General features: G+C 37.3%; 2 protein-coding genes across 4 annotated transcripts; one reads left to right on the forward strand and one right to left on the reverse strand.

The window, feature by feature from the left end:
• The first annotated feature begins 487 nt into the window (after positions 1 to 487).
• LOC122007196 lies at positions 488 to 7,695 on the forward strand. The gene is made up of 6 exons (XM_042563008.1): positions 488 to 984; positions 4,842 to 5,019; positions 5,116 to 5,192; positions 6,606 to 6,823; positions 6,998 to 7,124; positions 7,226 to 7,695. The coding sequence occupies exons 2-6, from the start codon at positions 4,854 to 4,856 to the stop codon at positions 7,358 to 7,360; spliced, it is 723 nt and encodes a 240-aa protein (XP_042418942.1). The 5' UTR covers positions 488 to 984; positions 4,842 to 4,853; the 3' UTR covers positions 7,361 to 7,695.
• A 1,052-nt stretch (positions 7,696 to 8,747) lies between these two features.
• Positions 8,748 to 13,680, reverse strand: LOC122007197. Of its 3 annotated transcripts, none has more exons than XM_042563011.1 (10): positions 13,549 to 13,680; positions 12,995 to 13,077; positions 12,695 to 12,901; positions 11,753 to 11,834; positions 11,532 to 11,607; positions 10,984 to 11,067; positions 10,511 to 10,644; positions 10,077 to 10,317; positions 9,805 to 9,868; positions 8,748 to 9,497 (listed from the first exon to the last, which is right to left on the reverse strand). In XM_042563011.1, the coding sequence occupies exons 2-10, from the start codon at positions 13,041 to 13,043 to the stop codon at positions 8,899 to 8,901; spliced, it is 1,536 nt and encodes a 511-aa protein (XP_042418945.1). In that variant the 5' UTR covers positions 13,044 to 13,077; positions 13,549 to 13,680; the 3' UTR covers positions 8,748 to 8,898. The 3 variants fall into 3 exon arrangements, with proteins under 3 accessions (XP_042418945.1, XP_042418944.1, XP_042418943.1); XM_042563010.1 differs by having other exon boundaries at positions 12,989 to 13,077; positions 13,549 to 13,626; XM_042563009.1 differs by having other exon boundaries at positions 12,695 to 13,077.

Consider the following 13,680-nt stretch of genomic DNA (forward strand, 5'->3'; position numbering starts at 1 on the left):
AACATAATACAATGGACTTTGGAAGGTGTATAGATTTGGATGATCATTGATCAGTTAACCGAGTCAACCCATTTCCTACTGACCACTAGACTAATTTTTTGGAGCACTTGGCAAAGTTTTCAACGAGCCAAGTGTACAAAACTTTTTGTTAGTACAACATTTCACCCTTAGACAGACAAACATACGAGACACACCATTCATACACTGGAGGACTTACTTCAAGCATGCATGATGATCTTCGGAGACATCTTGGAAGATCATCGACATCTAGTAGAATTCATTTACAACAACACCTATCATACCCTATGATTAGTAGAGCTTATTCCCTAACATTTAGGACTACTCAAGGAGTTAGAATGGATACTAGTAAGGAATTTTTAGAATTTAAAATGTTTTTTATATTTTTTATGAGGATAAATTGATTAATTTTTGAAAAAGCCCCAAATATTGATTTAGGTTAGGAGTAGATTTAAATTAGTTATTGAATCAAAACCTAGGTTTTTATTTCTTCCTTGCCGCCGTCTCTCAATCGCGCACGAGGTGCCGTTCACCGCTCGATCGGCTGGCGTCGCCACCTGCGGCCGGCAGTCGGCGTTGCTCCGCTGTCCTTGCGAACAGCCAACGCTGGTGCCCCATTTCTTGTCCTCCCCCTTCACCACGCACGCGCGCGCGCGGCGTTGTCACCGCAGCCGCCACCTCGGGCCGACCACTGGCGAAGCCCCTTCGTCCAGGCGAGCAGCCAACTCCGGTGACTCTTTCCTCTTCTCCCCCGTCGCCACCACCTGACGTCGCTGTGTCTGAGCAGCCGCGTGCTGCCGTGCTAGTCGCCGCCTCCATCTTAGGTCTCCTCGCCGGCGAACGTCGCCGGAGGCCGCCGCTGCCATACCATCGTCAATTCGAGTTACTCCGGAACCCCGACAGCCACAGCCGGTGCCGGTCACCGCCGTCATCAGCGCAACGCTCGCTGCCGTAGCCGAACAGTGGGTAAGACTTGATTAAGGTTTTCGTTTGTTAATTAGTCTATTAATTAGATAATTAGGGGAGTGTTGATTAACAGTAGGTAATTAGATTAGTGTTTATGCTTAGTTAACGATTAGATTGCTTAATTAATCAAACTAATTGATGAATTAATGTTGATTAATTGGATTATTTTAAAAATTTTAATTAATGGATTAATTAGATAGTTAATTAAGATTCATGGGATTAATTAAAAAATGCCCTTAAATTAATCAGGTTAATTATCTTAATTCGTTTAATTAATTAATTGGTTAACATTCTGTAATTCTTGAGTTTAATTAGATAATTAATCAATCGATTAACCAAATGGTAGTGGATTAATTAAAGTAGTTAATAGATTCATTTGGTAATATGTTGATTAATTAATAGCTTGATCAGTTAATTGATTAAGGGTAAATTATCTTATGTGAAGATTTAAATGATTAAACTAAGTTGGTAATCAAGTTAAGATGAAGCAATGTATCAATTAATGAAGTTTAATTGATTAAGAATCTATAATTAATTTAGATAAATAAATTAATTAGATGATAGAGAGTTGGTTATTAATGGATTGATTAAATAATTTATAGATCTTTAGATTTTCTTAGTATCAAGTACTTGCTAAGGACATGCCCTCTGATTTGAAGATATCAAAGGATATTCTATATTGAGAGGTTAGTAGTTTTCTCTTCGATCATTTTTAGACCTTTGTCTATATGATTTTTATTATTGATTTGATAGTACTTATTGTTTACCTTAACTCTACTCCGAATCAATTCATGAGGTTGATACTTAGTTGATATCAATCATATCATTAGACCTGGACGTGATTGTTTCCATGATTGGATTGATTATATATATATATATATATGATATCATCATATCATAATTTAGTTATAAGCTCATACTCGTGCATTTATATTATAGTATAGCTATATACTTAAGCTCATATCTATAGGTTATTGATGTTAGTATAGTTGTATACTTGTGTGAGTGCATACATGTTAGTGAGATTATAACTACCTATACATGATAGATATCACTCCCTAGCAGATGTTTACTTGTCCTCATTGTTTACGATGTTTATGATGATACCAGGGAGTCATATGAGATATATGACTAAATGACTATTATTCTCATGTATTTCTTAATGCTTACTTGTCATTATTGATTTGTATGCTTATATGTTTTGACTGCCCACGAGACATTTGCGGAAGCGAGTTTGTTAGGACCAAAAGAATTTAGATATTTTCATAATGGTATGATATTTTTCACTTTGGGCCTAAGCCCTCATAGTTTTATTTTTGGGCTCTATCCAAAAGATCTCATACCAATAAGATATCTTTCCTCTCTTATAAGTTCATGATCTTTTCCATGTATTTTTCAATGTGGGACTTTGTTTGTAACCATTGCAACTCAGCAATCCCCTTTCAAACGAAGGACCACCCCCTCAAGCCTATCCGCTTGATGTCATCTAATCATTGATCCACCAGGACTCTGCCCCTCGGTTTAACTGACCTACTAGGACTTTCTTGCCCCACAGTCCAACCGATTCACTAGGTCTTCCTTGCCTATCTGCAACTAGGACTTCTCTACCTGGTGTCTAGTCGTCATGATCTATACATGGGAGCCCCATTTTCTTCATTAGAGGTCAATATTCCACCCACATGACTCAATTGGACATGACTCTTGTACACAGTCAACAATTAGTCCATCTGACAGTCCGGACTCTAATACCAATTATTATGATCAAAAGAATTAAGATATCTTCACAATGGTACGATATTGTCCACTTTGGGCGCTTTCATGGTTTTGTTTTTGGCTCTACCCTAAAGGCCTCATATCAATGGAGATACATTTCCCTTATAAGTCTATGATCCATGTGTTTTTCAATGTGAGGCTTTGTTTACAATCATTGCAACCCAACATAGTTCGCAGTCCATAGCTAGATAGTTGCGTATATACGCTGACTGTCTATGAGACATTCGTGGTAGCAAGTTCGCCTACAGTCCGTACCTACACTAAGTAGTTAATGCACTATTTTTCGATCTACCAAGTTATTTGTATTCACTACCCCTTATTTTTCTCTTACTTTCTGATTAGTAGATAGAAGATATGTTGTGTGGCTCAGTGGTCTTGACTATCAGTCCCACTCGTTTAGATTCTCTTTCGAGTTGTTTGATTTATTTTCCGTTGCCTTTGTTTATGGTTTAATTCACTTGTCGAATCTTTGAATTTTTGTTATAATAGTATAATTGTTATCTTGTTTAGTTTAGTATGATCATATGTACATGCATACACACACATTGGTATTTAAAAAATTATCGAGTTTTTATATTACGTTGGTGTTTGTGTTCACTTTAATTGGTTTAGTATCGATTATTTCCTATATTATCATAAAGGGGTATTGTTCGATCTTACAGATGATTGTACCCTCGTGATGGAAGTTTTACAAAATGATGGTTAAACCTGTTATGTTATATGACGCTAAATGTTGGGTTATGACATGAGCAGAAGATGAGAGTTATAGAGATAAGGATATTAAGGTGGATGTATAGACATACGAGAATGAACAGAATCAGAAATGAGAACATTAGAGAGAAGTTAAAGTTTTATTTATTAAAGGGAAACTCCGAGACACGAGATTCAGATGGTACATACTTAGATGACCAATAAATATTCTAGTTAGGCGGTGTGAAATTATGATAGATACGCACATCAACAAGGAAGAGGAAGATAAAAAGATTTAGTTAGTAATAATAAAATAAGATAAAATTTATTTAAGTTTAGGTAATGATATAACAAGGAATAGAGCTTAATGACGTAGAATAATCCATATAACTAACCCTACCTAATGGGATAAATATTGATTGATTGTTGTATTTATGAGTTACTCGAGAACCAAATTTAGTTTAAATTTACTCAAATTATGATTTAAATAATTTAAATCGAACTTAAATTTAAATCATTTCAAATTATAGTTTGATATGTTCAAATTAAAGTTCGAACTCAACTCTACTTAGGGATGTAAACGAGTCGAACCGAGCCGAACAGTATTAGGCTCGAGCTCGGCTCGTTTAAATTATATTCGAGCTCGGCTCGAGCTCGAATCGAGCTTTTATCACAAGGCTCGAGCTCGACTCGTTTTAGAATTATCAAGCTCGCGAACAGTTCGAGCTCGGCTCGTTATTAGCTCGATTATCAAAGTTAACGGGCCTAACTCGTTAAGCGAGCTCGGGCTCGTTTTCGGGCTCGTTTAGAGCTCGTTTTTGTCTCGTTTTAGAGCTCGTTTTTTTGGCTCATTTTAAAGCTTATTTTAAGGCTCGTTTTAGAGCTCGTTTTTATGACTTATTTTAGAGCTCGTTTTTTGGCTCGGTTTAAGGCTCGTTTTTTTTTGGCTCGCGAGCCTATAAACGAACATGTTCGCGAGCTCACAAGCCGAATATCCTTAAGTTCGAGCTCGGCTCGATAAAACTGTCGAGCTCGAAATTTCGAGTTCGCTCGTTTATCTTATCGAGCCGAGCTCGAGCTCTGAATAACTCGCGAACCATTTGGTTCATTTACATCCTGTCTCTACTTCGAATTTCATTTTGAGTTCTAGTTAAAATCATTTATATTTTCAAATATCATATATATTTTTAAAATTTAAATTCAAATATTAATATTTTTATATATTTAGGTTGATTTGGTTTTATTTGCATCCTTAATTTTAACATTTAATAAAATTTTAAAGGACCTTTTTATAAATTAATTAAACTGTAGGAAAAGGGTATTTTGGAAATTACTTGTACGACATGGGCCACCAGATCGAGCCTGAGCCTTAGTTTTTTATTGTGGCGCAACAGGCGGCAACAGCAATGGGCGGAAAGGGGCAGCGACGGAGGGAGAAGAATTACAGAGCCGCTCATGGTGGTGAAACACGGCTTCCTCCTCCTCCCAGCTTGAAAGAGTTAGATGTTTTTCCCTTCAAGCTCCGCAAAATCATGGAGCTCAAGAACGAGAACTTCTTTGCCGTCAAGCAAGGTAGCAGCTTTTTTCACAAATACCTCACATGCAGTTCACTAGTTCTTCCATATTTTCCCTTTCCTGTTGATGTTTTGAGCATTTTTATTTTTTTAGGGCACGCATCAACGTCCAAAGGCAGCGGAGGCCAGAAGAGAAAGCCAGTAAGTGACTGTGTCTCTGAGAAGAACAAGGTAAGATTAGTAATCAATTTGCGTTAAATCTTTGTATTTGTTTTTTTCTTGAATTTTAACATTCCTATGCATTTGATGTAAGATTTTATCATCACCCTATATTTTTATTCCCCTAGCTTTGTATCATAGGGTTTTTGTACGCAATAAGCATGTTTGATTTGTTACAGCATGGGCTATCAAATATTGGTTGATAGGGTTCTTGGTATTATAGTTGTTAAAAGTGAAGACTTGAAGAGGGTTTTTGTTCTAGATTGATTGGAATAATAAATCAAACCATATTACTTGATGGAACCAGTTTACAAGTAAATATATAAAACAAAAGATAAAAATATATTGCTTTACCATTTTAAGTGTGTTCTTAGACATTTGCAACCCTTATATATATATAATGCCTGATTATTGAAGCCTAGGCAAATGATGTGTGTTTGTATGTTGCTATTAGTAAGCTAGTAAAGACCATTGATATTTAAGCAAAAATACCGAAGAACTTTAGATGTATGACTGCATGATATTTGAGCATCCTCAAGAAGTCTCAATTTGCAACGTTGTAGTTGAGAACTCCAATCTTTTGTCTTTGCCTTTTTTAACATATCGAGTCCAACATCGTTAGAGAGACTAGCAATACCATCTTAATGCCAAGAGGAGTCCAATCCAGCAAAAATGCTAATACAACTTAGGTGGAAGACCTATCGATATCCTATTGATAGTTAAGCATGCATACGGAGTCTCACTTAGCAATGTGAGACTAGAGGAATGAAGTTTTTGTCTTCTTCATTCTTTTTACCTACTATAGGATGTCTTTTTGTAAAAAAAATGATAATCTGGGTGTCTGGGCTTTGTTTGACTAATTTTGGAGGTAGACGACCTTCCCCCTAGATCGCCTACCAGATAAATTAAGGGTGCCAATATTGTTAGTGGAGAGAGATTGACTCCAATACCATCTTGAAGCTCAAGTGGAGCCAAATGCATACCAAGATAGTAGGTCGTGATGTCTAAATATTTAATCTTAAGAAGATTTACGTATCAATTTGAAACACAATGTGAGACTAAAAGGAGCCAAGTGTCTTTGTTTCCCTTCCACCTTTCTTTATTATGTCTTTTAACATGTCGCCGTATGTTCAAGTATCCAACATAGCTAATTATGGCCTGACTCTTCACGAATAATGGATTCAGTGAAATTGTTCCTCCAAAATCCAATGCACTCATTGAATTATTATCTTCAAGTTCAAATTGTTATTTCTGTATGAGATATTTCTCCAAATTAAATCACTGTTTTCAAATCCTAGTCAATTTCTAATTCATCTTTATAACCTAGAGAATTCTTTCATTCAGTGTTCATGCAGTTCCGGCAATAACTTTTGTACTTTAGTTGGGTTGATTGCTTATTGAATTTAATTGATACTGTAATTACAGAAATTGAACAAAAATGAGTCTTCATCAACAACAAGTTCTGTAAACAAAGAGGGCATCCCGGCAATAAAGGAAGACCATTTAAATAGTAATGATGCAATTAAAACTCAATTTTTAAATGGTGAGGAAAAGGAGAAACGAAAAAGAAAGGTGCCTAAGGACCTACGCTTTGTGGACATGGATCAAGTTGCTGGTGTCTCAAGGAAGAAAAAACGCAAAGAGTAAGTTACTGCTTAAGTTTTATTAAATCTGGATGAATCCATTATCTTAGAAGAAAATGGGATCATTTTTAAATTCCCTGTACATATTGGTTTCTTGAGAGCTATATATTTCCAAAGATTTCATTTTTTAAAAACTTCTCAATGTTAAAATGTGCCTTTTTCTTCAATTCCAAGTTATTTAGAGGCAAAGAAGAAGAAAAACAAAAGACCTAAAATTGATGATGTTCGGGACTTTCCTGGTCGCGAAGAGATAGTGTTTGGTGAAGTTATTCAAGCTCCGCCTAAACTATCTGTTCCCAAGGTAGAATTTTGAGCTCAATGTCAACTTATGCTTTTGCATTTGACTTAGACCCGAAAGAGCTGATGCAACATGCTGTTGTTCTGTTTTCCTTTTTTTGGCAGAGATCCACAAAAGGACCTCTTGATGCTTTTCATGAAAGAGTAAGATTGGAAACAATTGAAGCTTACAGAAAGCAGAGAGGATGGGAATCCAGGCCTGGTGTCCATATTCCTATGCCGGAAAATCCATCCACATGACATTGGTTGGGGGCATTTAGCAGTATCTCATTAGAAATTTATAGATAGCTGAAAAGGTTTCGACCAACGGAGCTTAATGATGATCATATGGCATGATGAGATTGTTTCTATAGGGTTGAAAGTTACCAGGAATGTACTTCTGATCATTTGTCCTGCAATATTATCTTTATGCCTTTGCGACTAATTATTAAACTTTTGTACTAGCGAATTGTTTGGTTTGTATCATCTTTGTCTAATTAAGTTTATTGAACTTGCGTGGGGTGATCTTCATATCTGTTAAAAGAATGATCTTGTTTCACAATCTGTATACAACCTACTAGATCTGTGTTGTTATACTTTCAAATGCCAAAGTTATTTTTCAGCTCGAGTTCTTAAAGCACAGAAGTTCTTCAACCTACTAAATCAACAGATTGCCTATGACTGGCAGGAAGCTTCAGACCCTCATCCATCTTGAGTAATCTTTTTTAGCATACATTCTTATAGTCATCCTTCAACTTAGAACCTGAAGAAATGAAGAATTGCTGACACAAGTTTCATCTGTATGTGTAAGCAAAATTCTTACAACATCAGATGAAATAACCACAATGAAGTATAGGCAAGCTTGTCATTCTTCATAATATTATGTTTGCATACAAGAGTCAATTCCTAAAGGATTGCAGATACAACAGGTGAGCCTGAACACTCTAAACCTTGGACTATAAAATACAGTGTAATTTCAAAAGAAATATATATTTATATATATAAACAAAAATTATAGAAAACTGATACATGGTAGTAAAAAGTAGAATCTACCACCCATCGGCTCCGCACGATCGGCCCCATAACCATTTAAGCTCAATTCAACCAAACTTATATAAGCATCTACGACACCAAATTTCAGTGACTCCGAATAGCAAAAGGTTAAAGAAGAGACGGGTGCATAGATCAGATGCTTGATGCTTAATGGCTGGTAATCCAGCTGAAGAAGTTGCTATTTTTGCAAAATCGTATTAATCTCTCTTCGCATCGATATTTAACTTTCGATTCAAAGTTTCAGTAAGATCTTTGTTTAGAAAGAATTTATGGAAGCCTTGAGGTTCCTCCTCCCAAACCCTTTTGCGGAAGGTTGATCTTGAATCCAAGACCATGACAATTGTATTCTGCTAGGAAGGTTGATGTTGAATATTCTACTAGTCGGTCTGCCACATTCCGACAACATTTATATAGAATGATAATTTAGAGAGTTGTTCTATACATGATCGGGCTAACTTAGCACATGACAAGATAGAAGATGCGACCGACATAGATGTTCAAATGCTAAGTGAAGGGAAGCACTAAGCATACACCAAGGTTCACTGATTAGAAACATTTTGGGTGAAACTTTGAACATCCTTTAAAACAGAAAATATGTTGAAACTTTAACAACACTAATAAATTTCTTCATTAGGGCATAAATGTTAACATTAGTCTGATGATTTTATCCAATCTGCATCAATATATTAGTTCATGTTCGGCTGTCCAAACAATCGATAAGGATACAACAATGGTGTCTGCGTCATTCACTTACAATTATGGTGGTTGTGAGAATGATAGTCATACCTGTTGAACGAGGAAGAATCGGGTTCCCATCTAAATGACCCTTCGCTGCTCCGATGATCATAACTCTGATAGTGATAGTGATCCCTAGGGGATAGCAGGGCTGGGGTATAAGGGTATGGGCTGCGGGGGCTGGGACAGGGATGCCCCCATCCTTGCTCGAATAGTGACCTCCCGAAGTTTGGGCTCCTCGAACTCAAGTTGTGATTGTAGGGGTGGTACCGTGGCGAATAACCTGGATAGGAGGAAGAGAGTCTTCGATCTCTTTCAGGCGTGCCATTGTCTTGAATGTGATTCCCTCTATGGTGGTCCGAGGAATGGTTGGATTGATGGACATGACTTCTCGATGAGTTAGAACCTGATCCAGTGAATGGAATGCCCCATCTCCTAGAATCCGCGTTGTCTGGTACAGGTGCATTTATTCCAGGAAAGGCCACACTCATCTTTTTCCGTGGAGGCTCGGGGTCACTCCGTTCCGGGAGTTCTCCATCCTCGAATTCCTGATTTGTCTCATTGGCAAAGATGGTGATTCCAGAAGGCTGGTCGACATCTGCATCTTCATCTAACAAGACATGTCAATTCACAATAAGCCGAGTAGAAGGAAACTCTCAAATGAAAAAAAAAACTTGCAAATAAAGCTTGTTTACGTTCGTTCAAGGAGGCTTGCATTTAGTAAACAAAAGATTGGCACTATGGAAGCTAAATTCGATTTCTAATAAGATCATATATAATAAGAAGCCTTAGTTATGCTCATCAGTTTACAAATATCTTTATAATTCAAATGTTGTATGTCATCGAACAACATCATCGACCACAAAATTATCTTGGCTAGATGTAAATTACTTGTAATTCAAAGTATAACTTGTTACCTAAATATCCAGGAGGGTATCCTATTTCCCGCATCCGATGTAACCAAGGCGGCGGATCGTTTTCCTGTGTAAGATCGACGCATATTATAAGGTTGAATGCATTAAAAGATGCTTAGTTTTAAAGTCCTACAAAATCCAACAGTTACGAGTAATCCAGATGAATAGTCGGTAAATGAAAACAGCAACAGAAATCAAGCATATCTTGTGCTTTATTGAATCTTCTATAGGCAGAACATCACTAAAGCTCTGAAGTAAGTAGAATTGTTTATTACCCCAATTCCCAAGCATTCTCGCGTTGCAGACCCTAGAACTCCGGCGCACAAGTCATCAAATTTGCCATGAGTTTTCTGATAATATCGAACTCGTGCACGGTCAGTTGGATTTCGCCTTGAGCTATTGTGCATCTTGCGTGCATTGTTGATTGCCTCATTATCACGTGGCTTTGAGCACTCCTTGAGCGAGTGACTGTATGAGCCACAATTGAAACACCGGGAGGCTTCCAAAATCGCAATCCTGCATGAGTAACATGGAAAAAGTTACATTTCTTACAGTTCAAGGCGGTATAACTGAAAAAGGAAGAGGAGCTCAAGGCACATACTTTCCCTTTTTATGCATATAGACATTCAAGCGCGAAACTTTATAAACAAAGTAGTACAGCTTCAATAATTTCATAACAAATTTTATTTCGAAGAGAGAGCTCGCTCACCCTTCACGGTCACCTGAACCATCAACTGAATTCGAGCCTAAAGTGCACCCTCGATCATAGAAAGGAACATCAGCTTCCAATGATGCTTTGTCTTTATCGACCTCTCGCCTTGCTTGGCTATCCATCCAAAATGTCTTTCGTGCAAGAAAAAAAGAAACAAAATTCAATAACTTACAAATCAAGAGTATGCGCATATAAATCAAGAGTATGAGCATATACAGAAGCTCAAAGACTATATGCTATATTTTTTTTCTACGAAAGGAAATGAATTCAACCGATAGATAGGATACATCATTTTAATACAGAAACTTGATACTAAAAGGAATGTCATGATCCCTTAAGGTTATAGATCTGATCTTGGAGTTTCAAACATAGGAAGAGAACAAAGTCTCAAGTTAATGCAACTACATATGGTTCACATTAGGTTGTGCTAATAATAAGTACCAACTATGAAGAGCTAAATTCTTATTTACCACTGTGTTCGACTTCTCAGTGCCAACATGTAATGCTGGAAAATATGTCTCTTCACCATCTTCTAAGGACTCATCTCCAGGTCTCTGTCAAGAAACGCGCAAGAAAATTTTAATTGTATAAGAACTGCAAATTCAATGCCTAATCGAAACTATTCTCTACTCACTCAAGCAAAGAAAAACTGCATTGTTCATCAGAAACATTGTTATTTTTTTCTTCCCAGAAACCTAACAACCACCTTATCGATAAACATATATTTTTTATCCTCTAGGAATAAAGAAAATGATACAGATGCACAAGAAACAAGTTGAAGCGGATAAAAAAAGAAATATGTTAATGGAGATTGCTCGAAAAGAATATTCACTAAGGTGTTTATCTTGTGGATCCAACAGTTGATCATTTTTTGTAATTTAACAAGCCATACAATTTTCACAGTTCATCTTACGAACAAGGTCCGCCTCCGTTTGTATCCAGATTGTCTTTCCAGAAAGATGCTTTATACTAATGGATATCAACCTAGGCGTAGAACTACCAAAACATAAAGACTTACACTCGATGAAAACTGGTTGTGTGCCTGCCATCGAGACCACTGCTGCATAAGTTCCACCAGCTTCCTTTTGCTATCTCTGCAATACAGTAGAAGATAAAGTGCATGAGGAATTTATTGACAAAAATTGAAAAAACAACCAATACTATGCTTTTCAGAAGCATGCTTAGCATGTCTGGTCATGTATTGCATTAGGGTTCTGTCTTTTTTTTTTCTATGCCAACCTTGTTAATGAGCTGAATACTACTTGCACAGATGGTTGTTTCTCAACATCACACGATCGAGCTCTTTTTACTCCTGTTATAGCTACCACTCTAAATTAGGGAAGACAAACACATCAAACAAGAATTAGCAAGGCAACTTAGACATAGCGATGTTGCTTTTTGAGAAAAATACCCAGATCAGGCCCCTCCTAATACATGCCAAATTAATATATTGTATCAAAGTTGTGCCAAAATTGATCTAGATGATACCTATATACTTAGACATATTAAATTAAAATCACACGAGAAGCTTCAAGGGTGTGAAATTCACAAGTTTTCAGTCCATTGACAAAACAACTTAAAGGACTGAAAATTTGGCAGAAACTTTTTTTTTCTTTTGTAAAAATTGACCTAGATGATACCGATGCACTCAAACATAACAAACTATGATTATATACTACGAGGAGCTGTCAAGAATGTAAACTTGACAATTTTCAGTTAACCAAGTTGTTTGATGGATTGAGAAGGATATTTGGATGCAATGGACTGGGAGGGGGTCTGAAATAGAGCATTTTCAAATGGAGTTCTTTGTTAGCAAAGCCTCAATGCGGGCATTTGCTTTTTCTTCTACGCTAGAAATATCATTCACCTTGCCTTAAGAAAGAAAAAACTAATTTTTTCATGGCAAGGATGTGAAATCAATCAAGAGTTCAAACAAAAGCAAGTTGGTGCACGAAACTCCTGTCAATGCAGAGTCTATTGGGTCTATTATATGCAGCCTTATCCTGCACCGCAAGAAGCTGTTTCAGCGAGTTGAACCCATGAGCATAAGGTTACATGGCAGCAACTTTACCATTGCACCAAGGCTCCCCTTCATCAATTAAGGGTTCAGACAAATGTCAATAAATGCTTAATGTAGTACTTGTATTTGAGGAAGACAAAGCATAACCACTGAGAGGATACGACTTTCACCAATCAAAAGGCTGTTGGAAGCGCCACAAGTTAGCATAGCATCTCTGACTGCGACTGTATCTTGCTCTGCCTGTTCTAATGCTGAAGAACCAAATAACACAGCTCTCTCATAGAGAACTGGGGTCTGTGTATATATGCCATCTTTTAGCTCCATATCCAGCACGCGAGCATCTTCTCCCACAGAATTGCCACCATTCTCTGAATAAAAATGATCTTTCTTCGTGTAAGATAATCTAGAATGCGAATCTATTTCAAAATTCTTGGATTCTAATCCTCCGAGATCACCATTACTGTTGTTTGCAGATGATGATTCAAAGCCAATGAAGTCATCAGGGTCCATATTCTAGCGCCAAGTTTTTACCAAACAAAAGGTCCTGTATGAGAAACATAATTGGGTATCAAAGAACACATCAACAAGGGGGGAAAAATATGCATCACGATTTGAAGATGAACAAGTTATTCTATACTTTTATTGGCTTGCACGTTATGAACACACATGACTTTTTAGAGGATGGATTGTTTGAAAAGGGAATGTAGTCGAAAGATTTCATTTTTAATAACTGAAAATCTCAGAAATAGAAATTTTAGGGTTTCGTGGTGAGTCGGAAATCAGCATGAGATGAAGACTTCGAGCAGTCAATAGAGCACAGTAAACTGTAAACGAGACCCTCAAGAATAAAGGGGGGAAAAGGCGGGCGATGAAGGGGCGGAACACCGCCAGGCAAAAAGAGGTGAAATCTGAGTTCCGCCGAAGGAGTCAGCGGCAGAGGATTCGACTGATGGATCCAACGAGAGTAAGAGGAAGAGAAGAGGGTAAACGGAGCGTAGAGCGAGCGAGAGAGAACCTGAGTTCGAAGATGAGAACGGCGGTCGCCTTCTTGTCCGCCGCCGCCGCCGCCGCCACGCCGACGTGTAAACGCGGATCTATTCCTAAATCTGAAGCATCTAATCATAAATAAATTTATAGTTTTAATCCC

This window comes from Zingiber officinale, chromosome 7B (assembly GCF_018446385.1).
Source record: "Zingiber officinale cultivar Zhangliang chromosome 7B, Zo_v1.1, whole genome shotgun sequence".
In the NCBI taxonomy this organism is placed as follows: Eukaryota; Viridiplantae; Streptophyta; class Magnoliopsida; order Zingiberales; family Zingiberaceae; genus Zingiber; species Zingiber officinale.

Excerpts from the sequence above, each read along its gene's own strand:
- LOC122007196 (XM_042563008.1), top strand. The coding sequence starts at position 4,854 with ATGGGCGGAAAGGGGCAGCGACGGAGGGAGAAGAATTACAGAGCCGCT. Across the intron at positions 5,193-6,605 it reads GTGTCTCTGAGAAGAACAAG|AAATTGAACAAAAATGAGTC; the intron begins GTAAGATTAGTA and ends CTGTAATTACAG. Across the intron at positions 7,125-7,225 it reads CTAAACTATCTGTTCCCAAG|AGATCCACAAAAGGACCTCT; the intron begins GTAGAATTTTGA and ends TTTTTTTGGCAG.
- LOC122007197 (XM_042563009.1), bottom strand. The coding sequence starts at position 13,043 with ATGGACCCTGATGACTTCATTGGCTTTGAATCATCATCTGCAAACAAC. Across the intron at positions 11,835-12,694 it reads CCTTTTGATTGGTGAAAGTC|CTATAACAGGAGTAAAAAGA; the intron begins GTATCCTCTCAG and ends TTAGAGTGGTAG. Across the intron at positions 11,068-11,531 it reads ACAACCAGTTTTCATCGAGT|AGACCTGGAGATGAGTCCTT; the intron begins GTAAGTCTTTAT and ends GTTTCTTGACAG.